This window comes from Podarcis bocagei (assembly GCF_964188305.1).
Source record: "Podarcis bocagei genome assembly, chromosome: 10".
NCBI lineage: Eukaryota > Metazoa > Chordata > Lepidosauria > Squamata > Lacertidae > Podarcis > Podarcis bocagei.
This window is the reverse complement of record NC_138135.1, coordinates 24,372,917-24,398,215: the sequence shown is the minus strand read 5'-3', so window position 1 is coordinate 24,398,215 and position 25,299 is coordinate 24,372,917. Positions and strand designations below refer to the sequence as shown.

At 44.2% G+C, this 25,299-nt stretch overlaps 1 protein-coding gene across 7 annotated transcripts in view; it reads left to right on the top strand.

Moving 5' to 3' along the window:
* The window catches only part of DGKI (diacylglycerol kinase iota), a 275,714-nt gene that overhangs the window by 176,203 nt on the left and 74,212 nt on the right, over positions 1–25,299 (top strand). For 4 of the 7 annotated variants that reach the window (XM_081212004.1, XM_081212003.1, XM_081212005.1 and 1 more), the window contains 2 exons: positions 495–694; positions 12,683–12,745. In XM_081212004.1, coding sequence (XP_081068130.1) covers positions 495–694; positions 12,683–12,745 — 263 coding nt within the window. The remainder of the gene's footprint in view (positions 1–494; positions 695–12,682; positions 12,746–25,299) is intronic. The other 3 variants (XM_081212007.1, XM_081212006.1, XM_081212002.1) reach the window with 1 other exon arrangement.

The following is a 25,299-nucleotide window of genomic DNA, read 5'->3' as shown; positions in this document are numbered from 1 at the left end:
GCGCATGTTTATTGTCTTGAGGAAAGGCAGAAGCAAAAAAGCCAAGAGCAGACAGCTCATAAATAGCCACCATCCACCCTAAAAGAACCATTTGGGACTTTAAAAAGACCTGTGTTCACCAAGGAAAGGCAGATTCTAGTAAGCCTCGGACAGGGATCGAGTACCATCACCCTCATAATCTTTCACCTTATTATATGTATTTTTGTGCACATTCCGTGGCTGCAGAACTGCACTGCACAATTTGGAGAATTGCAAATTTCAAAGCATGGCTGGGTTTCAGTTTGCACATTTGTTTCCAAAAATGTGAATAAGGTAGATTGGCCTTTAAATGCAAACCGAATCAAATTTCTCAAAGTTGGTAGGTACTGAATCACCTGCTGAAAGCAATCCTGGAGCTCATAGGGTCTTGCAAATAACAGTACATTTTAGCTAGATTTGACAAATTGAACTGATTCCTCCCCTCTTTTTCTCTTTTTTCTCTTTCTGTTGCTAAGGCTGCTCTCCAAGTGGGAGGCCACGGAGAAAGGTTACACCAATGCCGGGAAGTGACGTTGCTGACGTACAAGTCCATCCCCATGCAAGTGGACGGGGAGCCTTGCCGGCTGGCTCCCTCACTGATCCGAATCGCCCTGAGGAATCAGGCCAATATGGTGCAGAAAAGCAAGAGGAGGACATCGATGCCTATGCTCAATGAGTGAGTTAGCTCCATGTGCATCTTGGGGAAAGGGAAATGGCAAAGTTGAGCCAAGTCAGTGATGGATCAAAGACTTTGGCCGAACTATGCCAAACGACATCCTGTCATTCTGCACCTGTCCAAATGATATGACATACCTCCTCCTTTCACCGCATACCCCACCTTTGTTTGTGCTTAGCATGCAAAGACAGCTATACAGCCAGAGGAGCAGGAACCCTTTTCTTACTCTCAATATATAATAACAACCCTTCCCTCCCCTGCAATTCAGTACTGGCTGCCAGTACTTTAAATGTCAGAATAACTCAGGACAATACCATCACCCTAGCCTTCCAGCCACTTGTTCATGGAACATTTACTGGTGAGTTTTAATGAAGCACAGCACACTTTTCTCATAGTATCCTTTCCAGATAATTTCACCCTCGCAGAGCCTTCACTCTGTGACATTGTTAGCCTGAAGTTAATCCAACCCTCAGTGCAAGACTCTCAATCTAAGCTGAAATGAACAACCCATCCCCTCCAACATTTCCCTTTCCTTAAAAAAAACCCTTCACCGAATATTATCTTGCCCAGGCATTTGGTGACATTTCCCTAATATAGGAAAACTCACTGGGTTTTGAAATGTTTCCCCTACAATATCTTCCCTCCCCTTACCAAATGACTGCGAGCTTTCCCCTTGTGTTCCTTGTGGGAACAAAGTTTATTTTTCATCCAAAGGGCTATTACTCCCACAGTTCCAACATCAGAAACTTTTAAATTGGTAGCACATAGCATTTATGTATTGTATTAGAGGATTCAAGGTAGTTCACATAACCTCATAATGTGTAGAACACAACCTTCTAGGGCAAATCAATATCATTCCTATATTGCAGATGGTGGAGGAGAAACTTTGACTTTGTCTCCTGTATTGTTATGAGGAGGGTCAGGATACTTGTAAAAATGTGACAGTACGCATACTCCAAAAAAAGGGCCCACGTAGCCCCCCATTTTTTTGTAGAAAAGTGGATTGTATGTTACTTATCAAACATTATAGGGACGTGGGTGGCGCTGTGGGTTAAACCACAGAGCCTAGGACTTGCCGATCAGAAGGTCGGTGATTCGAATCCCCGCAACAGGGTGAGCTCCCGTTGCTCGGTCCCTGCTCCTGCCAACCTAGCAGTTCGAAAGCATGTCAAAGTGCAAGTAGATAAATAGGTACCGCTCCAGCGGGAAGGTAAATGGTGTTTCTTTGCGCTGCTCTGGTTCGCCAGAAGCGGCTTAGTCATGCTGGCCACATGACCCGGAAGCTGTACGCCGGCTCCCTCGGCCAAGAAAGCAAGATGAGCGCCGCAACCCCAGAGTCGGTCACGACTGGACCTAATGGTCAGGGGTCCCTTTACCTTTAATCAAACATTATGCAATTCTTTTTTTATAGTTACTAGACCTGAATGTGCTATTCCATCCATGAACAAACAGGCCCTTCTACAATTTTCAGAAGCTTAGTGCCAGTGTACAAGATCAGGTTTGCTCCTGAAGACGATCAGAACCAACAATAGTCAGTTCCCACCTTTTTAAAAACAACAACAACACAAAGCCAATATCAGGATTGTTGTCACCAGATATGGAATCCTAGTAGTTGAATGCCCTTGTTTAACAGAGCCTCTTCACACCATCCCTTTTTTGCCCCTGAAACACAGATGAGCTCTTCAACAATATTGGCAGCTATTCATTTCTCTCCCCCTCTCTGCTTGTTTTCAGTGAAGGGAACTGATTTAAATTATGGGCTAGGAAATAAGAATCTGTCTCAAGATGATAATTGTGTGTGGTCTTTTTGGCTCCTTCTGAAAATATCATTACCGAATGGGTTGTGACTGGATTTGATTTTCATTTATTTTATTTATGTGGGTTTTTAACACATTCAGTGCCCCAAAATACTATGTTGTCTGCACAGCTTTACTTCCTGCAAGAAGTGACCAAATATGTATTGGAGAAAAGACCCCATGCTTCAGTTCATGCACTACAACAGAACTGGAGAACCTCCAGGTCCTCCTACCTGGCCCTTGGGACAGTGGCATAGCGTGGGGGGTGCAGGGGGGGCCGGCCGCACTGGGCACAACATCTGGGGGGGGGGCGCGCTTGCACTCACAGCTCTCTGCCCCTACCTGGCTCACTCTCTCTCTCTCACTGCAGTGCTGGCTGTGCGAATCCGATCCGAGCCGCTGGGTTGCCGCCCACTGTGGAGGGGGTGGGTGCCAGGTGTGCGGTGCAGAGAGAGAGCGAGGGACTATCTGGGGGAGGGACAGTGCAGCGGCCGCCCAGCGCAGCGCTGAGCGCGGGAGAGAACCACACCAGACCAGCCCAGGCAGCAGCAAGAAGAAGCTGGCAGCGGCGGCAGGTTAGGGGTTAGGGGGCGCAAATTACTTGCCTTGCCCCGGGAGCTGACAACCCACGCTACGCCGCTGCCTTGGGACTCTTCCCGGGCCACACCCTTTGTCAGCCCAGTGTTGCGCCCTCCTTAAATGTTCTTGCCTGACTGAAATGTGTCCTTGAACTCTGATAATGACCTTTGCTTGCCTGGATTGGAAGGCAGAGAGGGGAACATGAGTGTCTGTAGAAACTAGCCTACCATTGAAGGCTAACATCTACATTTGTTTTGCCTCTGGCCCTTGGAAGGCTGTGACCTTCAGACTGAAGAAGATTCCTTACCCTTGTGCTACGGCGTGGGAATGTTAAGGCCTATATCATCTGCCTTCTCTCTTCTATGTCAATTCATCTCCAGAAAACAACCCAGCAAAAAAGAGAGAGAGGGGTTATGTGTGAGAAAGAGATAAGATCAGGCATCAGCTAAGGGACCTAGGCATAGAGTCCCCTGAAGACCAAGAGGAGACTCCAATTTCCACCAGCTCTCTTTCTCTCTGCAGTCACTTTGCTTCTAAAGATGCTGACTTCTGTAAACCCTTGCAGCCATGTCCTTCCTAGAGTGCTGGACACTGGACTGCAGATGGTCCTATTGCCTTACCATTTCTTCCTTACTTTTGTCCTACTTTACAGAGGGCGTCCATCTATCTGAAGATAGATTGAAGGAGTCCTCTATGTGAAGAGCTGTCCCATCTAAGTCTGAGAAAGAACCCTAAGAAGGGAGAGTAACCAGGGGCCTTGGAGTGGCCCAACCATAGGTAGCACCTAGACAGCAGGCTGAGCATCCATGGTCACAACCTTCCCCACTATGTTCAGATGCATTTAAATTATGGCAATTATTTTCTGAATGTGCATCTAGATGTATAAATTAGTACAGTGGTACCTTGGGTTACATACACTTCAGGTTACATACGCTTCAGGTTACAGACTCCACTAACCCAGAAATAGTACCTTGGGTTAAGAACTTTGCTTCAGGATGAGAACAGAAATTGTGCTCTGGCGGCGCGGCAGCAGCAGCAGGCCCCGTTAGCTAAAGTAGTGCTTCAGGTTAAGAGCAGTTTCAGGTTAAGAACGGACCTCCGGAACAAATTAAGCACTTAACCTGAGGTACCACTGCATACACAAATCCTTTGCAAATTGTCCTTTTATGCCCTCTTTTTAGTTATTTGGTGGTGTGTAAGTGGCCACTCTAGGTAGCAGATACCTCACCCCCCTCACATGCCCTCCCCATTCACATACATAACACAAGAGGCAGAGTGGGCCTTACTTAAAGGGGGGGGAAGTGACCTTGAATTTACCTCTCTTCAGTCTATTGCCTCAGACACTTTCTCCCTTACAGGTTTGCTTCCTGTATGGAAGTTGTTATAAGGAAAAAAAAACCCTGCTCCTTTCCCCTTATGGGTTATTTCAGAGCTCACATAGAGTCCTTAAGTGGGTTCCCTATTGGTAGGAGAAATAACAAAAGCTAACCAGAGTAAATTGAAAAGCAAAGTGGTGAGTAAGCCTGATCTTTATTCAAGGAACTGTTGCAACAGGCTCCCCACTCACCACACGCAGGAGGGAGCAGAACCCTGAACAATGGTGCGCAAGCTCTTATATAGACTTTTGAAATTGCCCACCCTGTAGCCCAAGACCACCCCCCTAAAACATCATACATACATCACAGAAGGAAGCGGTCTACAGCAGAGGAGGCGGTCTCGAGCAGAAATCCTGTTTGCCAGGATACCTGATAATGGTCACTGATTGCATTACCTGGGCAGCCTGGCCATTCTTTTGTGATGGTTAATACTTTAGTTCCTGAATCCAGGTCACAGGCCCACCCTATTCATACACAAATACACCTTAAAGACAGGATTTGCAAGTAAAAAGACAATGGGAAGGCTTTCCCCATTTGCTTCCCTTACTGCAGAGGAATATTTGAGGTCATTGGGAGAGTCAGAATGGCTCCAGAATTGCTCTCCCATACTATTTCAGGCACATGGTTCATATATTTAGATATGTGTGCATTTATGAATACCGGTATTTATTTTGTATTTGAGACCTTAAAATTCTTTTAACAAAGTCAAGGAAATGCCTCACAAATGACTGTGCCAAGGGAAGGGCGGAGAGTCAGGCTAAGTGCTCCTCTCTCACATACTTTTGTGGTTTATGGCGTTAATTAAAGGGTCCATAACATACTTCTCTTCCTCCTACTCCTCCTAATAATAATAATAAACCTAATATAAAATGAGAACAGAATGAAAACTTCACAAGATAGAGCGGAAACAGAAGAAAGTGGGGAGGGCTAACTGAAGAGGCAGTGAAACAAAAAAAGTCTTCACAGCCCATCTATGCGCCATCATGAGGCTGCCACTTGGGCCTACTTAAGAGCTGAGTAGACTTTGGATGGCAGCGGGACACATAACAATGGCAAATGTCATGGTAAGGCCAGTTTGTGGTTCGAGGACCCGACCCCGGTGAAGTGAAATGAAGACACAAGGACACGTGATATAAGGTTAATGGGCTAGAGAAAGGCCACAACTTTATTGGTTACAGCATTTGAAAAGGTATTGGCTTAGGCATTGGATCGAAACAATTGGGTTCTTCACCAGTAGGTGGAGCCTGTCGATGCTGATACGACTATAGGCTCACCCCTGCTGTCACCGAGGGTCGTGCCAAGGCCTCCCGCCAAGCAGGCATCGGACGGAATACACGACCCCCAGATTCCTTTAACGGAATACCCCTAAAAATTGAAGGCATAGGCGATGGCCACACCTAGCACTTCCACACAGCGCAACACATTATTCCAATGCCTAACCTACCCCCAATACCACAAAAAAGAAAAAGTTGTGACGATTGCTACGAGGTAGGCGAAAAAACCAATTAGCCTAGTGCCAAATGGAAAAACTCCTACCAGGCCCCCCAGCCAACCAGGGCGACCAACCTAAGGTCCATAGCAAGGCCGAAAAACCTGAGCCCTAACTAAAGGGAGTGGAGGGTGGGTGACTCGTGAGGGGCGAAGGCAGGAAGAATGAGGCCGGGCGAAGGCTGGCGCTGCAGCAAAATGCTGCTGAACACGCCCCCACCGTGGCCCCCGGTTGGATGGCCACCGGGGGGGCGTGAGCGCCAGCCAGGTGAGTGGGCAGCAGGGGGCCACGCCCCCTGCTAGCCGGAGCTCGAGCCCCGACCACAACCCCTCCCCTCCCCTTCGTGGAGGAGAGTCTTTGTGGTTCGAGGACCCGACCCCGGTGAAGTGAAATGAAGACACAAGGACACGTGATATAAGGTTAATGGGCTAGAGAAAGGCCACAACTTTATTGGTTACAGCATTTGAAAAGGTATTGGCTTAGGCATTGGATCGAAACAATTGGGTTCTTCACCAGTAGGTGGAGCCTGTCGATGCTGATACGACTATAGGCTCACCCCTGCTGTCACCGAGGGTCGTGCCAAGGCCTCCCGCCAAGCAGGCATCGGACGGAATACACGACCCCCAGATTCCTTTAACGGAATACCCCTAAAAATTGAAGGCATAGGCGATGGCCACACCTAGCACTTCCACACAGCGCAACACATTATTCCAATGCCTAACCGCCACCCGAGCTAAAGGCTCGCCGCCAATACCCTCAAAGCTGCAACCAATCCCAGATGTTTCTAATGACACTAGCTAACCAAAAATCATTCCCCAGATTCGATAGGTGGACACCGGAAGGGCGGAGAGTCAGGCTAAGTGCTCCTCTCTCACATACTTTTGTGGTTTATGGCGTTAATTAAAGGGTCCATAACATACTTCTCTTCCTCCTACTCCTCCTAATAATAATAATAAACCTAATATAAAATGAGAACAGAATGAAAACTTCACAAGATAGAGCGGAAACAGAAGAAAGTGGGGAGGGCTAACTGAAGAGGCAGTGAAACAAAAAAAGTCTTCACAGCCCATCTATGCGCCATCATGAGGCTGCCACTTGGGCCTACTTAAGAGCTGAGTAGACTTTGGATGGCAGCGGGACACATAACAATGGCAAATGTCATGGTAAGGCCAGTTTGTGAGAGAAAGCAGCCCCCAAAACAGTCTTTCAAATTGTTAAAGCAAAACCCCTTCCCCTTTTTCAAATCATATATTGAATGGGTGGGTTCCTGAATAGTGAGTGGCCCCAAGATATCTACTTTGGTCCTTAGGGTTCTGTTTACCAAGGAAGCCACGTACCATCAACTCCAATGTCCAAGTTGGAGGACAGGAAGCTGCCATATGAATGTGCTCAGAAGTACAGTGGTACCTCAGGTTAAGAACTTAATTCATTCTGGAGGTCTGTTCTTAGCCTGAAACTGTTCTTAACCTGAGGTACCACTTTAGCTAATGGGGCCTCCCGCTGCTGCTGTGCTGCTGCCGCATGATTTGTGTTCTCATCCTGAGGTAAAGTTCTTAACCAGAGGTACTATTTTCAGGGTTAGCAGAGTCTGTAACCTGAAGTGTCTGTAACCCGAGGTACCACTGTAACTTTAACTGGAGTAGGTCATCACATCTGTCCTAAATGAAGGAATATTCTGGGGATGGGGAGCTTTGAGCACGTCAACAGAAGCAAGAATATTGACTGAAGAACACACATCTTATTAATGTTTGCTTGCTTCTTATGCACTGATGAGAAAAAAAAGCAGCTATGATCCCACAAACTAATAAAACGGAAGCATCTGGGTTTGAACCAGTTTTGGCCCTGACTTGTGGGCTAAATTAGAATAAATAATCCTGTTTAGGCGATCTGTGGATTGGGCTGAGGCTTGCCTCCATTGCACAGTATGCAAGATGAAACTAGTTGATAGGAAGTGTCGCTATGCTGTACGGAGCTGAAAACTATTTTCTACAGCCTACAATATTTGCTTAAAACGTTTTCCTTCGGCAAACATCCCTCTTCGTTCCTCCCCCAAATTCTTTGCAGGAAGCGAATATGAAACACATGCAAACATTGCTAGAGCAAATGAGTTTAAACTTTAAAAGTCTGGGATAATATTTACAGAATGTTTGGTTAAATTGGCAAACAGTGTCCACATTTAATATATGTTGAGTGAATTTGCATGCTTCCTGCTGGCTTTATCTTTTTGATGTTGATGATGACAGACCCTTCCAAGTTACATAACAGCATCCTTCTACTCTGGGCGTATTCCAGGACTATGGGTGCTCTGCATGGCTGGAAATCGCCCCATTTTCTTTAATATCAGGAAGCATTCCAAATGCTGAATGGGAGTGCATGTTTCAGTGGGGCTGCATGCTTGGGGTATCATCTGCCATTGAAGGTGATGGGGCAGCAGTTCCTGTTTGCATGGAGCTTTCTGTGCTCTGTCGAAGGCTGTATTGTCCTTTTGTGCATAGCGACTCACTTCTATGACAGCTAGGTTAAGGCAAAGGTACCCCTGACTGTTAGGTCCAGTCGTGGACGACTCTGGGGTTGCGTGCTCATCTTGCTCTATAGGCCGAGGGAGCCAGCATACAGTCATGTGGCCAGCATGACTAAGCCGCTACTGGCAAACCAGAGCAGCGCATAGAAACTCCATTTACCTTCCCGCCAGAGTGGTACCTATTTATCTACTTGCACCACCGGAATGGTACCTATTTATCTACTTGCTTTCGAACTGCTAGGTTGGCACTAGACAGCTAGACAGCTTAAATTTGGTAGTGGCAGTGCTGACCCAAGGTGCTTTGGTACCTGATGTGAACCACAAAATGGTGCCTCTCCCCGGCCAGGAAGAGTGAATATCTACATCGGGAACAAAGGAGAGAGGAATCAAATCAACCTTACCCAACGGTTGAACTGGGAATCAAAGGTGGGTGCGGAGCCCAGGAAGCCCCAGAGGGCAGCCCCACCATTTCCTCCCTAGGGGTGAAGGAGCAGCAGTGTCTCCTGTTCGCTGAGATTCCACTGTGGAGGCAGCATGGGGGTTGAGGTGCCAAGGCGGTGGTAGGTCTGACCTCTAGGGAGTGCATTGCAGCCACTGTTGCCACCACAGCAGCAGAAGCAGGCGATGTGTTCCTCAGTGGCTGGATTTGTCACCTGGATCTTGCCACCAGAGGTGGCCTACATCCTCCAAGAAAAGTCTGTACTTTGTCCACCTCTCTTTCAAAACTTGCAGCAGGAAGTCTTAACAGTGGCTACTTCTTTGGCTCAGAGCAAGCCAAAGTACAGAAGGGCAGAGTGGCTGAGCCATGGGAATTCTCTTCTCCCTTTGAAGCTGCTGAGTTGTGCGGCTGGCCAGCAGGATTCGCAGCAGCAAGGAGCATAGTTTGTATAGCCATAGTTTATTGCACAGCCAATGCAAATCCCACATGTTCACTGATGTGTCCCTTACTGCAAAACCCACAAAGGGTGGGCTGCCTAAGTGCATTTTTAAACGGGGAAAGGGTTGGTTCAGGCTCACAAGCATGTTTCTGCAATAGGTATTGTCAAATCCTGCCATCCCCTCCCCCCCTTTAAGTTTTGCCCCACCGACTTGTATGGAAGGATACTATTGTCCATCTCAGACCCTGATGTTTCAAGGATCTGACGTGTGTGTGTGTGTGTGTGTGTGTGTGTGTGTGTTTAGGGATTTCCATCTTAGGAGATAGGGCCCCTAGAATTCTGCTACTCCAGGGCAGCCATCTCTGCTGTTTATTGATGGACACAAAGCCTGGAGCTACTATATATTTGAGCAGGGGACACCATGTACACACAAATTGATCTCTCCACATGCTTTAGATTGGGCATGTGGGGGAGGGGACTGTGCAGCAGCTGGGAGCCAGTATTCACATTATGGGGGGAAATATAGCTCTAGCTCTACCCCAGAATTTTCCCTCCCCAACTTCAGGAAAAATCTTGCATTTCATGTATTTATTTACTGCATTTCTTTCCCACCTTTCCTCCAAGGAGTTCAAGGTGGCATGCATAGTTCCCCTGCTCCCCATTTTATCATCACAGCCCTGTGAGGTAGGCTAAGCTGAGAGTAAGTGACTGGCCCAAGATCAGGTTCATGGCTGAGTGGAGGTTTGAGCTGTTGTCTCCCGGGTCTAATCAGATGCTACAACCACTCAGTGGTGTCGCAACGGCAGTGTGGCCCAGGTGCCATGTCGGGGTGGGAGGGTGACAAGAAGGCACTCTGCGGGGGCTCGCGACAGCATGAGCAGCCATCACACTGCCGCCGCATGCGGAGGATCCTCCCTCCATTCGCAGCTGCAAGCAGAGGATCCCGGCACTGGCAGCAAACCACTATGTACAGCGCATGTGCAGTGTCGCATGTGCAGCGTCACACGCATGTGCTGTACATAACGATGCCGCACATGTGCTGTACATAGCGGTTTGCCACTGGCACCGCTCAAGCACTGTACAGATGGCACGAGCAGAGGATCCCGGCACTGTCCGTACGGTGCTGGAGCGGCGCTGCCGGCAAACTACTATGTACAGCGCATATGCGGCATCGCTACGTACGGCACATGCGCTGTAAGTAGTGACACCACACATGCGCCATACATAGCAGTTTGCAGCCCCAGGTGTCACGACGCCTTCATTCACCCCTGCAACCACTACACCAAACTTCCTTTCTAGTCCTCCTGTGGCTAAAGGTTTGGTAAACTAGGACCTCTCTGCTCTCTGCAACTGCACTGAGTCAGCATCTGTTGTTGCCAAAAGCTATGTTTACAAGGATATAAATAAGAATGATGGGAAATTCTTTCAGAGGCAGAAGGTAAGGTGCAACTTAGGATAAAAGTTTAAGCGCCACCAATGTGCAGTGTCAATATTGTTTGTCTCCAGATAGGGGAGAAATAGGAGGTATAGATGTGAACAAAGAGATATCATGTTTGTTTATGGCTCTTATCTTTTGTCCATTTGTCTTCTGAGTCACGCTTGTTAAATTCGGTGGCAAAGTTTTACTGAAGTTAATCTGGGAGAGAGTCAATTTTGCTTTAGAAGAATGAGCTGCGTTTCAGTCCGCCTCATGCATCATTAACAGAATTGCCAGCTAAACTCCAGTTCCAGAATCTCTAATAGACGGAGGGGAGGGCGAAGAATACCCATCCTACTGATGATAAATGAAAGAGAGGGAATTGACTTGATAGTGACAACGCTGCAGTGCCGGCAGATTGGAGAACCTGGCCTGATATGTAATCTGAATGTCACTTTGAAGAGAAAAGTGCTATATAATCAGCATCCAGTTTCCCATCATGCACTTTATGATCCAAAGACAAAGTTGAAATGGGTTTCTCTGTAACACAGTCAATGAGGGACAACAGCTTCCTCTGTATTTTTTTCTTTCGGTTTGCATTTTTTTTTGGGGGGGGATATTCTGTGTGATGAAATGCCGTTTCGAAACTTGAACTATTAAAAAACTGTTAACCACAGAACTCCAGAGATCTCAGGCCAGAGAACCAGGGGTTCAGAAAGGATCTCCCACTGGCTTTTCCAGACCTGCTTAGTTTCAGGGACTGTGATGCCTTCAGACCATTCTGTGGACCCAATTGTGGACTCACAATTTCTTACTTGGGCTATTGATCTAACAACAACAACAACAACAACACAATTCACCCTAAGGTTACAACAAAACATAGCATTACTATTAAGTCACAACAGTACACAATATTAAAAACAGTTTTAAACACCCCAAATCACAGAAATAAGGTGAGTCCTAAAAATATGCATCTCCAAAGCCAGGGTGAAGAGGTGCTGTGTGAAGGCCATCACAATGTATTTTCATGTGGACATTTTTATGCACGTCAGTGGCTCCATTGGCAGCCCCACCCCTCATTCAGATGCCATCTGGGCCAAGTGTTTTTGAGCCCGTGTCTTGTTTGACTCATCTTCATGGAAACAGTTCATGGTTGGCCCAAAGCATGGAGCTGATTGCCTCAGAAATTCAAAACGTGTTGTAGGGATGAGGGGGAAGGGAAAGGAACCACTGAAGTGGGGTGGACAAGTGAGAGAGGTTGGGGGAGTTTGTGGCAATGATGTGCTTGTCTCTCTCCAAAGATGGTTGCATACATCCTCTTAGGATGAAGAACTGTTACCCCTCTTTCTACTCCAAGGTCTTTGTACTCCAAGGTCTTTCATACTCCAAGGTCTTGTAGTGCTGCAGGGCTCAAACCATAGGAACCTCATGAAGCCCAGCCAAGGTACCAAACCATTGGTTATGCTTTGCCTCCAATATTGGAGGCAGTCTACCTCTGAAAACCAGTTGCTGGGGGAGAGCACTGTTGCCCTCAGGCTCTGCTTGTGGGCTTCCCATGGGCATCTGTTTGGCCACTATGAGAATAGAAAGTTGGAATGGATGATCCAGCAGGACTCACCTTACAGTCTTATATTCTTAACCCTGCCATTGACAGCTACCTGCCTTGTTGCCTCAGAGTTCCACCATGCCCCATAACCAGACGCCATTTTCCTCCATTGCGCTTGCTGATACCTCCCATTGGCTTTTCCATTGATGGTTGTGCTGCCTTGCAGCTTAGCACACACCTCCATTTTGCCTCAACATGATGCCTTCCTTTTGTTTCTGTTTAAATGTTGTTGTATGTCTCTCTCTCTCTCTCTCTGGGCTTTTTCCCTGTCTGTCCATGCCGTTGTGCTGATCCTCTCTTGGCTGCACATTTCCTGCTGCCTATAGCATCCCTAAAGTGCCCTCTGCTGACCTGAGGAGAGTTTCAGCTCCCCCTGATTCCTTCGCCATGTGAGTACTCCTCTTTTCTCTCCCTTCTTTGAAATGCCCTCCGCTTCTCCTTGCTCCACCTCTTCCCACCCTGCATGGTTTGTTATGTGCTCATCCTTCCATCACCCTGAAGCACTTTCATCCAAACCTAGCATGTCCGATGAGGCAGTTCCTAGTGTGCAAAAGAGGAGTTTTAATTGGGCAGAGGTCATGTGGTGGTAAGGTCACTGAAAATACTTGCCCTCTAAGCAGAGCTAGAGCACTGCCTGACATTCCTGTAGGATAATGCTTGTCTTCTGCCTCCATCCCTGATATGCTTTAGACTTTGGACCTTCTGAGTTATGTATTTTCTCTTTTAATCTCGAAACTCTAAAAACTAAAATCCTTGTAAATGAAACTTAAAGAAGAAGGAAAGTGTTTATCAACACAAGTAGTAATTGAGGTGTCTTAAACTGGCTATGTTACTACGCACCCTTTGCATCTGTTTTGTTATGCTTCATAATTTGTATTTTCAAAAAAAGCTCAATAATGGGGGAAAATCTGGTGGGTCTGTGGCATAGCTCAGAGAGCATCCGGCAGGCCAGGGACAGAGCTGAGGAGAAACTTGGGGATTATGGGTAGAGCCTGGCAGAATTGCAACTTGACTACCTTTTCATATTCCTACACACAATTTGGCTGGTGGGGCAGTTAAATACTTGGTGGTTGTTCCCTGATTTTCTTTTTCTTTCTTTTTGGCTCTTTCAACAAAGGCCTCGAGGAACAACCAGCCCTAGTTTCCTGACTTCTGGAGGGAGATCTGTAAGCCAGGGTCATATTTACATGTAACTAGACATCACCCCCTCTCTAGGTCCTCAAGACATGCTTAAAGTGAGGACAAAGAGAACTTTGTCACACAGTACATGATTAACCTATGGAATTCGCTCCCAAAATATATAACTTTTGTCATTTAGGTGACACACAATACAGATTGAATAATGCAATGAAATATCAAATAATGTACAATAACACCACCGCAAAACAAAATAATATTATTTTTTGAACTTATATTCCACTTTTCCTCCAAGGAGCTCATGGTGGAGTACATAGGTCCTTTCCTCCCCATTTTATTCTCACAACAACCCTATGAAGCAGGTTATGCTGAGAGTGAGCGACCAGCCCAACTGAGCTTCATAGTTGAGTGATGCTTTGAAGCCTGGTCTCTCAGGTCCCCATCCAGTGTTTCCCAAACTTGGGTCTCCAGCTGTTTTTGGACTACAGTTCCCATCATCCCTGACCACTGGTGCTGCTAGCTAAGGATGATGGGAGTTGTAGTCCAAAAACAGCTGGAGACCCAAGTTTGGGAAACACTGTCCTAGTCCAACAGTCTAACCACTGCTCCACACTGGCTATCAGAATGCTGCCACATAGCTATCAACATAGAGATGGGAAGTAGGTGCATGAATACGGTGCTCGCTCCCCCTGCAATGTGCTTACCAGCGTCATGTTGTTTCCTAGCTTTGCAACGATTTCAGATCCACTTGACCTCTCTGCTCAGCTTCTCTAACATTTTCAGCGTCTCAGTTAATTTTTATACGTCAGGTCAAGACTTGAAGAAAGTGGCAATTTTTACAAAGGGACCTCAGCTAATTTGTTAGTCAAAGCTATTCTGTATCTCCAGATCTGAAAAGAATAGATTAATCAGGCAGCTGCACAATGACTGACAATTAGCATGTCTGATAAATTAAAGCACAAACCCAAGGGGAACTACAGAAATTGGATTTGGGATGCTAGTTGCTTTGAGATTCAAATGTTCTCCTTCAGCTTGGCAATGCGTGTTGTTTCTGAAATCCTGTTGGAATGACGTGGCTGAATTGGTTTTTGAGGAATATGAGTGGCTGGCTGAAAATAACCTTCAAATATTTTGGTCCATTTATCTTATGGAAATGGTCTTGAATTTTGGATTGTGAAGTCTACAAATTGTTAGCCAGTGTTCTACATCATTAAATGGTGTGACCTTCTCTGAAATTGTATTGAAGATTTTGAGTTGGCATTCAAACCACATTCATTTTATATGGCCATTTGCCTGCAGAGAGAAAGCTCAATCTGCTGGCTTTTGTAAATATTTGGCTAACATCAGAATTACCTTATTCATCATTGCTGCCCACACAAACAGCACCTTGCTGCATTCATCAACATTCCTGTACTTTCTCAGAGTGTTAATTATTTCCTAATAAAACAGTAATCAAAGACATATTTTCTTTTATTGACATTCTGGGCAGGAAACAGTAATGGGCTGTTTCTGATCCATATAAAATGTTGTGGGAGCTGGAGATTTTAATGCCATTTACATCTCAAAAGACAGACCCAAGAAAGGCTATTACTGCTAGTATCTGAAGTACCCAATACTAATTATTCATATGAACACAAAAAACAAACACTTAGCTGCCTTCTCTGCCTAGCTGAAATCAGTACGATCTGCAACTGTATACCAGCCCATCTGAAACCTGATTTTTTGTTATCTGTGGAACTCTCAAAATGTTTATTCATTCATACCTGATCCTATGGAGAATTCTGCAGTAAGGGAACCTATGGAGACCAGGAATAATTGCCAGACAAGCACAACATACATACACATTGGCTAATGTATTGAAGGTGAATTGATTGTACTTAGCAAGTTGAAACCATAACAAAATATTGCAGTGTGGACGGTTCCAGGCAGGCAGCCAGCCAGCCAGCCCTTTTTGAATACAGTGTTACCTCTGGTTATGAACTTAATTCGTTCTGTAGCTCCGTTCTTAACCTGAAATCGTTCTTAACCTGAGGTACCACTTTAGCTAATGGGGCCTCCTGCTGTCGCTGCGCTGCCGGCACATGATTTCTGTTCTCATCCTGAGGTAAAGTTCTTAATCTGAGGTACTACTTCCAGGTTAGCCAAGTCTGTAACCCGAAGTGTTTGTAACCTGAGGTGTTTGTAACCTGAGGTACCCCTGTATTTTCATTCCCCATTCCCCAACCTTCAACATTCAGCCACCATTCCATAGTTACTGAGCATATTCAGTCCTTGATGGGCTGTTTTGGTGTCAAGCCACACTAAAAAAAGGACATATTTACACAGTGTATAGTTAAGCTATGGAATTCACTCCCCCAAGAGGCAATGATTGCCACCAACTGGGATGGTTTGCAATGAGGATTAGACAAATTAATAGAAGATAAGACTCTCAATAGCTACTAGGAAAACCTCGCTAGATTTAAACAAAAACATTTCCCCAAGCCTATTGATAACTCCCTCTTGGTCATGAGTGGTGCTATTTTTGCTAGGTACAAATCCTCACTCATAATATTATTAGGACATTAACAAAATATGCTAAATACACTGAACATGAAGGAACCGGTCTCCCTTGTAGCTGTTTGGGGGTACGTTCCATGGGCCTCATTGCTACAAAATAAATTAATTCAAGGGGGAAGTTAAGCACATGAAAATTCATTTGCATTTGTTGCATTTATATCCTACTGTTTTCTCCAAGGAGCTCAAAATAGTGTATATGGTTCTCCACCTCATTTGATGCCCACAAAAACCTTGTGGGGAGGTAGGTTAGGTAAAGAGGTCCTAAGTCACCCAACGACCTTCATGGCCGAATGGGGATTTGAACCCTGGTCTCCCAGGTCCTAGTCCAACACTCTAAGCACTGCACCAAGTAAATCCTGCTCCAAGTAAATCCCCTGGAGACATATTGGAGGAAAAGAACTGTTGCTGGTACACTATTAGTCTGTGATGTGTTGTCTCTGACTCTGTGGCATTAGACACACCTGCATGGATTTGTCGGAAGGCATTGCATGCTCATCTGCTGTGACTTAACTTGCCACCCAAATGAACATGTGCTCAGGTGTTTGCATTCCTTGCCAGTCACTCAGTGCCAACAGAGTTGATTTTGGGGTCAGTAAAAGCCTGTGGATGGTGCTACTGATGGTTAATGCTATATTGAATGCTATCTCTGATTAGTTTTTATATGCTGGAGCTTTGCGCTGAAATGTCACAGACCGTAGCTGCTGTATTTCATGGGATTTTGGGTATCCCTGTTAGGGTGCCAGTTTACTGGCTGCCGGATAGGGGAGGATCACCCCAATAGATGACAGATATTTTCATAAAATTGGCTATTTTATATGAATAGGAAGCAGATATGTGACTAAATGTGTAAATAATTGCTGTAATTTAAATAGAGGGAGTCTGTGGGGAAACTTTGGCCAAGTATTCTGTATGTCTACACTGTGTCTCAGGAGACAACGGAAGAGTGTGCCTTTGGGGGTCAAACCATTGGAGAGTTACTGTGCCTGCTGTGGTTGCAGAGACTGGTACGGGAGAGACATTTGGAGACATCTTTGTGACATAGAGTTGGTCTGCCAATGGGCCTGGTGCCTGAAGCCAGCTCCTTGGGAATCCTACCACCTTCCATTTTGTGGACATGACCAAGCCAGCATAGATATCACTGAGAAAGGAGTGCAAACATATTGGGAATGTGGGCTTGGGAGAGCACATCTTTGTTTGAGAGACTGTCCTGCCATGTGATGCCCCAAATCTTTTGGATGCAACACACGAGGAAGGTGTTGCGGAGTTGCTCCTGGCAGTTACAAGTTGCCTACGACTCACTTCCATAGGACAGTGTGCTCAACACACAAGTCTGATAGACCTTCATCTTGGTATTGGTTGTTAGCATCACATTCTCCCGTACCCTTTTGGAGACGTGAGCCATTGTCTTTAAGATGCCCCAAAACTCTTTTCTCTCTCCTCTGATGGCATCTATTTATGTTTTGAATGAGTAAAGCATTGTCAAAGAGAGCCTCATTTTTAATGTATCACTTCTAAGCTCTGACAACGAAATCTCAGTAGCAAGGTTAATTATTTTTCTTTTGTGGCCACTGTTTTCCTTCTCCCTATTGTTCTAAAGGCAAGGGGATTTAATTAGTTTTGCATGTTTATTTCTTCTCCAGAAGATAGGTAATTCATTAATCTGTCACTGCAAACATGGCCCAGGGGAGATGTGCATTTTCTGAAGTTTAATTTCAGGGGATTTTTGTTTTTAAATGGAGGCAGATTTCTCACTGAATCATACCAGCTAAGTTAGAATTTCAATGGGATGTGATGTAGACTGTTTTCTTTCCTTTTTAAAAAATCTGTCAGAAATCTGTGACTGAATTCCTCCCTTGTCTGACTTTACGCAGACACTTGAAGGATAAGATATGGTTCACAAGACTTGTAAATAATTGGAAGTAGAATAAGGGTGTGTTTTTAATTAAAAGTTTTCATCCAGCTGAATCAAACTGCTGCTGTGGCTGAAATGTTGTTTAGATGTCAGATGAGTGCTCTGGGTTCAACCGCTAGCCTGGATTCTCTCATTTTTTTCTTTTTGCATGTCAGTGGAGGCAGAAATACACATTCCAAATGCTGCTACAGCAGCAGTATTTCCACAGGGTCTGGATAATTAACCAGGCAGTGTTAGAGTCACACAGCTTCAACACAGGTGTGTGTCATATTGTCAGAGCGGTGTGTCTGGGTACATTTCCCCATGTGGACATGAGAGGAAGCTAGCACCTGAAGGGAGATGGACTTCAGGGGTGTTGGCCTGCTATAGATTTCATATCCTTTAGCCCTAGACATTGGGAGAAGGGACTTCAGGTCCATTGTGGGCTTCCTCTTCATCCCTCCAATACCATCTCCTGGATCTATGGCTGTCCTGCCCTTTTCTAAATCCCATGAAGCAAGGCAGAGCAGGAGTTTCAGAACTATGGATAGCTCCAAATGAGCTCCAAATGCTATAATAAAGTTTGAGAGCAACCTGAGCCTTTTTCAGCCTCTGCCCCCAGACTACCTCTCCCATGCTCTTCCCCATTGTGGGTAACTTCAGATTCTTATAGGGTCAGTCCTCTGACTGGAAGATGGGCACTCCTCTGTTCTATAGCCTCATGCGTACATGGTGTACTTCCTGCACCAGTGGACTGGTGATGAGGCAATTGGTTCTTCAGGTTCAATGGAAGGCACCCATGAGGGTCCAGGTTCCAGCCTTAAAGGCCCTGGAGGTATGAGAGGTTGTTCTGTTGACCCTTGGCTGTGAAGCCCAGTGATCTCATTTTCTCCAGCAATAGGCTCAGAGCCTAGAACCTCCTTAGCTGGAAACTCTGACTCTGAGTCTTGTTTGCAGGGTGAGGACATTGGGACTCTGCGGCCCTCCAAATGTTGTTGGATTACAACTTTCATCATCCCATGTTGGCTGAGGCTGATAGGAATTGGTAATCCAGCCTCATCTCAAGGGCTACAAAGTCCTCATTGTTGTACTATGGAGTGGCATGAGTATCTTCTTTGGCCAGATGCCTTTAGATGTGGACTCTAGTTCAGTGGCAGAACATCTGCTTAGCATGCAGGTCCCAGGTTTAATCTGCAGCATCAACATGTCACCTGCCCCAAACCATGGAGTGCATGAAACGTGAGCTGGCCAATGGTCTTGCTTTGTATAAGGGAGCATCCTACATTCCATTGTGGCTTCTAGTCCTCTTGTCCATGGGTGGAGAAGTGTTTTCAGCCCAAGGTCCACATATCCTCATGGACAATCTTCTAAGTGGTGCCAAAGGCAAAAGAGACTGGTGCAGTTGAATCCAGATGTTTCTGTGCAGACACCCCTCTCTAGCTGGGCAAACAAGAAGCATTGCCACAGTTAAAAACTCAAGGCTGGCAACTGAGCAGGGATGTAGATGGGTGTGGTTTGGGAAGAGGTCTCTGATTCTGGAAATCCCTAAGGGCCAGATAGAGAAGCCTAGAGGGCCACATTTAGCCTCCAGATGTGAGGTATCTGCTGCTGCTCTGATCTTTTTTCTCTCCTTTGGAGCTTGGTTCAGAGTCTTTTATAGGATCCTAAACATGATGTCTGAAAAAGAACTGTACCAGCTACTACTCTGTTTCAAGGCCAATTTCAATTATGGACTTAAATGGATTGGATTTGATTCTCTGTGTATATGCTTCCTCCAAATGTGCTCCACCGCAGATCTTGCCAGCAAGAATCTGCTAAAAGGGCCACAATTCAGGGCCTTTTCTGTTGCAGCCCCAAAATTTTGGACTTCCCTTTTTCAGGGGATTTCTATGGCTCCATTCCCCCCTCCCCAGATAAGGGGAGTTAGTTATTTGCTACAATCTGTATCATTAATTGTAAATTTTGATCTTTTGTCAGTGCATGTTTTTTTTTTGTTCTTATTTGCAAATTGCCTTGGGAATTGTTAATATGCAAAGTGGGACCACAGTGACTGAAACGGATACATAAATGAAAAATATCCATGGCATAGAGGAAAACATGCTTGGGAAGAATTTTTAGAGTTCGCAGCTTTGCTTGTGTACAAACCCATTTGTGCAAGAGTTCATTTGGCTCATTGGTTACTGATGCTGACGGCCAGAATACATACATCTAGGCTTCATGCTGGGCAGAAAGTTACTGTGAATTTATCATTCCACCACTTTGTTTTTTTTTATAATAATTTTTATTGCGTTTTTTCCAAATTACAGATAGAAAAGAAAGAACATAAACAGTAAAAAGAAAGAAAAAAGACAGAGAATCTCAACCATTTCATCAACTTATTTCAGAATTCTATCGGACTTCCCCACATCTCCCGCATAATGCATTCTTAACAATAAAATTTATCAGCAAATTATAACCTTGTTTCATGTGTTTCTTTTTTACTTTCAATTGCAGTTTAAGTTTAAATCTCTTGTTTTCCATTTACTCTTAAAATATAGCATATTGTCATTTTTACCCATTTAAACCTTAATTCTTTCATAAAAATTATCCAATTTCTTATATAAACCACTTTTGTTGCTGGGGCTAACATTCCAAATCATACGGCGTCTTAAGATTCATATAACTTATAATACTTTTGCAAATAGTCCTTAAATTTTTTCCAATCCTCCTCCATAGCTTCTTCTCCCAGATCTCGGATCCTTGCAGTCATCTCGGCTAGTTCCATGTAGTTCATCAGTTGCGTCTGCCAGTCCTCCAGTGTGGGCAAATCTTGAGTCTTCCAATGCTTAGCGATAAGAATCCTTGCTGCAGTAGTAGCGTACATGAAAAGAGTTCTATCCTTCTTTGACACCTTCTGGCCGACAATGCCCAGGAGGAATGCCTCCGGTTTCTTAGGGAAAGTGTATTTAAACACCTTTTTTAACTCGTTATATATCATTTCCCAGAAGGCCTTCACTCTTGGGCAGGTCCACCAGAGGTGAAAGAATGTCCCTTCAGCCTCCTTACATTTCCAGCATTTATTATCGGACAAATGGTAAATCTTAGCAAGCTTGACTGGGGTCATGTACCACCTGTATACCATTTTCATAATGTTTTCTTTCAAGGCATTACATGCCGTAAACTTCATGCCGGTGGTCCATAACCTTTCCCAGTCCTCAGACATGATGTTATAACCAATGTCCTGAGCCCATTTTATCATGGCTGATTTAACTGTCTCGTCCTGAGTGTTCCATTTAAGCAGCAAGTTATACATTCTCGATAATAGCTTGGTCTTTGGTTCTAACAATTCTGTCTCAAGTTTCGATTTTTCCACCTGGAATCCTGTTTTTTTATCTAGCTTAAAAACCTCATTAATTTGGGCATAGTGAAACCAATCTTGCACCTTACCCTTTAACCTTTCAAAGCTCTGCAACCTCCAATTGTCTCCAATGTTCTCTATTATTTCCCAATATTTCGGCCATCCGGCCTCCATATTGGGTTTTTTCCGAGCCTTGGCCTCTATTGGTGATACCCACCTCGGAGTTTTGCTTTCTAATAAGTCTTTGTATTTTTTCCAGACCATAAATATTGCTCTCCTGACAATATGGTTTTTAAACATTCCATGTGTTTTTGCCTTGTCATACCACAAATACGCATGCCAACCTAACGAGTTATTAAAGCCTTCCAGATCCAGGACATCAGTGTTTTCCAACAAAATCCAATCTCTCATCCAGCAGAAGGCTGCAGCTTCGTAATATATCCTTAAGTCCGGCAGGGCAAATCCCCCTCTCTCCTTTGCATCAGTTAGTATTTTAAACTTTATTCGGGGCTTTTTGCCCTGCCAGACAAATTTAGAGATATCCTTCTGCCACTTTCCAAAACATTCCACTCTGTCCACAATCTGTAAGGCCTGAAACAAAAACAACATCTTTGGCAAAACGTTCATTTTTATAGCTGCAATTCGGCCTAACAAGGATAACTTCAGTCTTGACCAAATTTCTAAATCTTTTTTAACTTCTAACCAGCATTTCTCGTAATTATCTTTAAATAGGTTCAGGTTCTTGGAAGAGAGATTAACCCCCAGGTATTTCACTTTTTTAACAATGTTTAGTTCTGTTTCCTTCTGAAACTCTTCTGTTTCAGTAGCTGTCAAATTTTCCCCTAACACCTTAGTTTTTTGTTTGTTCAACTTGAAACCCGCCACCCGACCAAATTTCTGTATCAGTTCTAAAACTCTTTTTGTACTAGATTCTGGCTCCTGTAATGTTAAAACCAAGTCATCTGCAAATGCTTTCAGTTTATATTGTTTCACTCCGACCCGTATTCCTTGTACCTGCCGATCCTTCCTTATCATGTTCAGCAAAACCTCCAGGACTGAAATAAACAATAAAGGGGACAGGGGGCACCCCTGGCGTGTTCCTTTTTCAATCTGAAGTTCTTCTGTCACCACATTGTTCACTATCAACTTAGCTTTTTGTTCGGAATAGATTGCTTCTATTCCGTTCTCAAACCCCCTTCCCACTCCCATCCCTTCCAAGTTTCTCTTCATAAATTTCCAAGAAATATTGTCAAAGGCTTTCTCCGCATCAATAAAAATTAACACTGCTTTAGTGTTAATGTTTGTTTGTAAAAGTTCCAGAATATCAATAATGTTCCTGGTGTTATCAAACAAATGTCTACCAGGGAGAAAGCCTGCTTGGTCCTTATGAATTACTTCATTTAAAACCTTTTTAAATCTATTTGCCAAAATGTCTGCAAATATTTTGTAATCCACATTCAGGAGTGAGATGGGACGGTAATTCTTAAGTTGAGTCTTTTCAGTTTCCACTTTAGGTATCAGAGTGATGAATGCTTCTTTCCACGTATCGGGTGCCCTCCCTCCCCCCATAATCTGGTTGCAAACCTCCACTAATGGTTGTGTCAAGTAGTCCTTTAACATCCTGTAGTACTTGGAGGTAAGTCCATCAGGGCCTGGGGATTTGCCTAACTGCATGTTCTGTATGGCAACCTCAATTTCCTGTTGTGTTATTTTACAATTCAAGAGTGATCTCTTCTCTTGAGATAATTCTGGTAGGCCATTATCTTTCAGAAATTGTTCTATCTCAGCCACTTCCTCAGGCCCTTGGGTGTACAGTTTTTTGAAATATTTCTGGAAGCACTTTCTAATTTCTCCTGGTTTCTGAATATTTTTTCCTTCCACTTCTAGATTGGTAACATAGTTTAATTTTTGTCTCTTTTTCAACTGCCAAGCTAACAGCTTCCCACATTTATTCGCAGATTCAAAAGATCTTTGGTTCATTTGTTTAATTTTCCATTCCACTTCTTGGTTGATCAGTTTCATATATTGTGACTGGTGAAATTTAATTTCTCTTAAAGTCTCTTTTGATTTTGGATTCAGTCTTAATTTTTTCTCTCCGGCTGTTATCTTCTCTAATATCTTATCCTTTTTCCCATTCCAAAGTTTTTTCTTGATCGTATTTTGTTGTATCAGAAACCCTCTCATAACAGCTTTACTTGCGTCCCAGATTATTCTTTTTTCCACCGAGGTGTTGAGGTTAATTTCAAAGTAGTCCTTTAAAGTTTTTTGGGCCTTCTTTACAATCTCTTGATCTCTTAGCAGGTTGTCATTCATTTTCCATCTGAAGGAATCGGCAGTAGTAAATCTCATTTCTATTTTCATAGCGTTATGGTCGGAGCATGTCTTTGGGCAGATTTCTACTCTTGTGGTCTTAGGTGCCAGACCTCTAGTTGTCCAGATTTGGTCGATTCTTGTCCATGACAGATGGGCCTCAGAAAAGAAAGTTCCTTCTTTACCTAGGGGATTTCTCGTCCTCCATAGATCAATCAAATCCATATTGTCAGTTAGTTCGAAAAAAGTCTTTGGTAGTCTTCCATCTTTGGTCAGGTTCTGGTTCTGTGACTTATCCATATAGGTAGAGACCACCCCATTCATGTCTCCCATCTATCATTCCACCACTTTGGAAACCCAACTCTGTGGCAGGGTTTTTGGCATACAAGTGAGAATTCCAACAGCGTTCAGTGTCATTAGCACTGCCTAATACAAATGACTGTCATTTTTGCTAACATGTTTCTTAGGAGGCAATGAAACAGAACCTCTTATATGAATACATAGCTATTGCATTTCCCAGAGATTTTCTGGTCTCAGAAATGCCCACATTGATTTGTAATTTATGACTGAGAAATCACTGCAAAGTCTACAGTGAACTGCATTCGTGCAACATCTCGTAAACCTAGTTTCTGGATTTGTTTGTCCAGTACTGGTGGACACAGAAAAAGACATGAGAAGAACTGGTTGAGGCCAAAGACCCATCATCATCCAGTATCCTGCTCCCACAGGGGTCAACTTAGATGCCCATGAGAAGTCCACAAGCAGGACCTGGGTTTAAGAACACTCTTCCCCACTCAATTTGATTCCCAGCAGCTTTCTAAAGGATGTGGATAAGGCTGAAAGGGACCACAGAAAATCTTCACTCAACTTGAGTGCTGTATAAAATAAATGGCAGCTCTGCAAGAAGTGGCCAATGATTTCAAAACAAAGATGTTAGAATTAGATCGGCCAATATAATCCCTGTCTTAAAAATGCTGGAAGTTGTAAAAAATGGATTCTTCAGTATTATTGTGGACATCCTTTCCCTAAAGATACAGTTGCAAAATTAAATGTAAGCTTTATATTTGATATTATATATGAGTTTCCTCAGGTCTTCTGAGGAACAACAACAACTAGTTATCCAAATGGCCTAGGCAGCATTCAAAACTTAAAAGAATAGGGTACTCATCTCTGTATCTTGTTCTTACGCCAACATATCCAGATAGTGGTGACAAGGTGCTTGTCTGAAGGGGAAGAGAGAGACAATTTCTAAAGCACTGAGGAAGCTGCCATTTCTTATTTTGTTCTGTGTCTATTAGTCTTTCAGTTTTTCACTGCAACGTTGCTGGAATACATTCTCTTTCTTCAGACATGGACTATTCAATTAAATACTTGTGCTGATTGAAGTCTGAGGACTTGGTTCATTTCGTTATCTGCTCTCTGGCATTTTTAAAATCACCTTTCCATATAAAAATGTGTTTTTATACCTTATCTCATATTGTACCATCTAATGAGAAACCACACAAAACCACGCAGTCACCACCCAAAGCAACAACCGCAGGTCAACACAAGTAAAATAAAAAATGTAGCCCATATAATTCTTTAAAAGTCTTGTCAATATTTAATTTACGCCCCCTCCCTGATTTTCCCACCTTCTGCGACTTTAGAGGGCACTGGCACCATCCATCATATTGATCTTAATTTCTCAGTCAACTTCTTTTTGAATGTTAAAT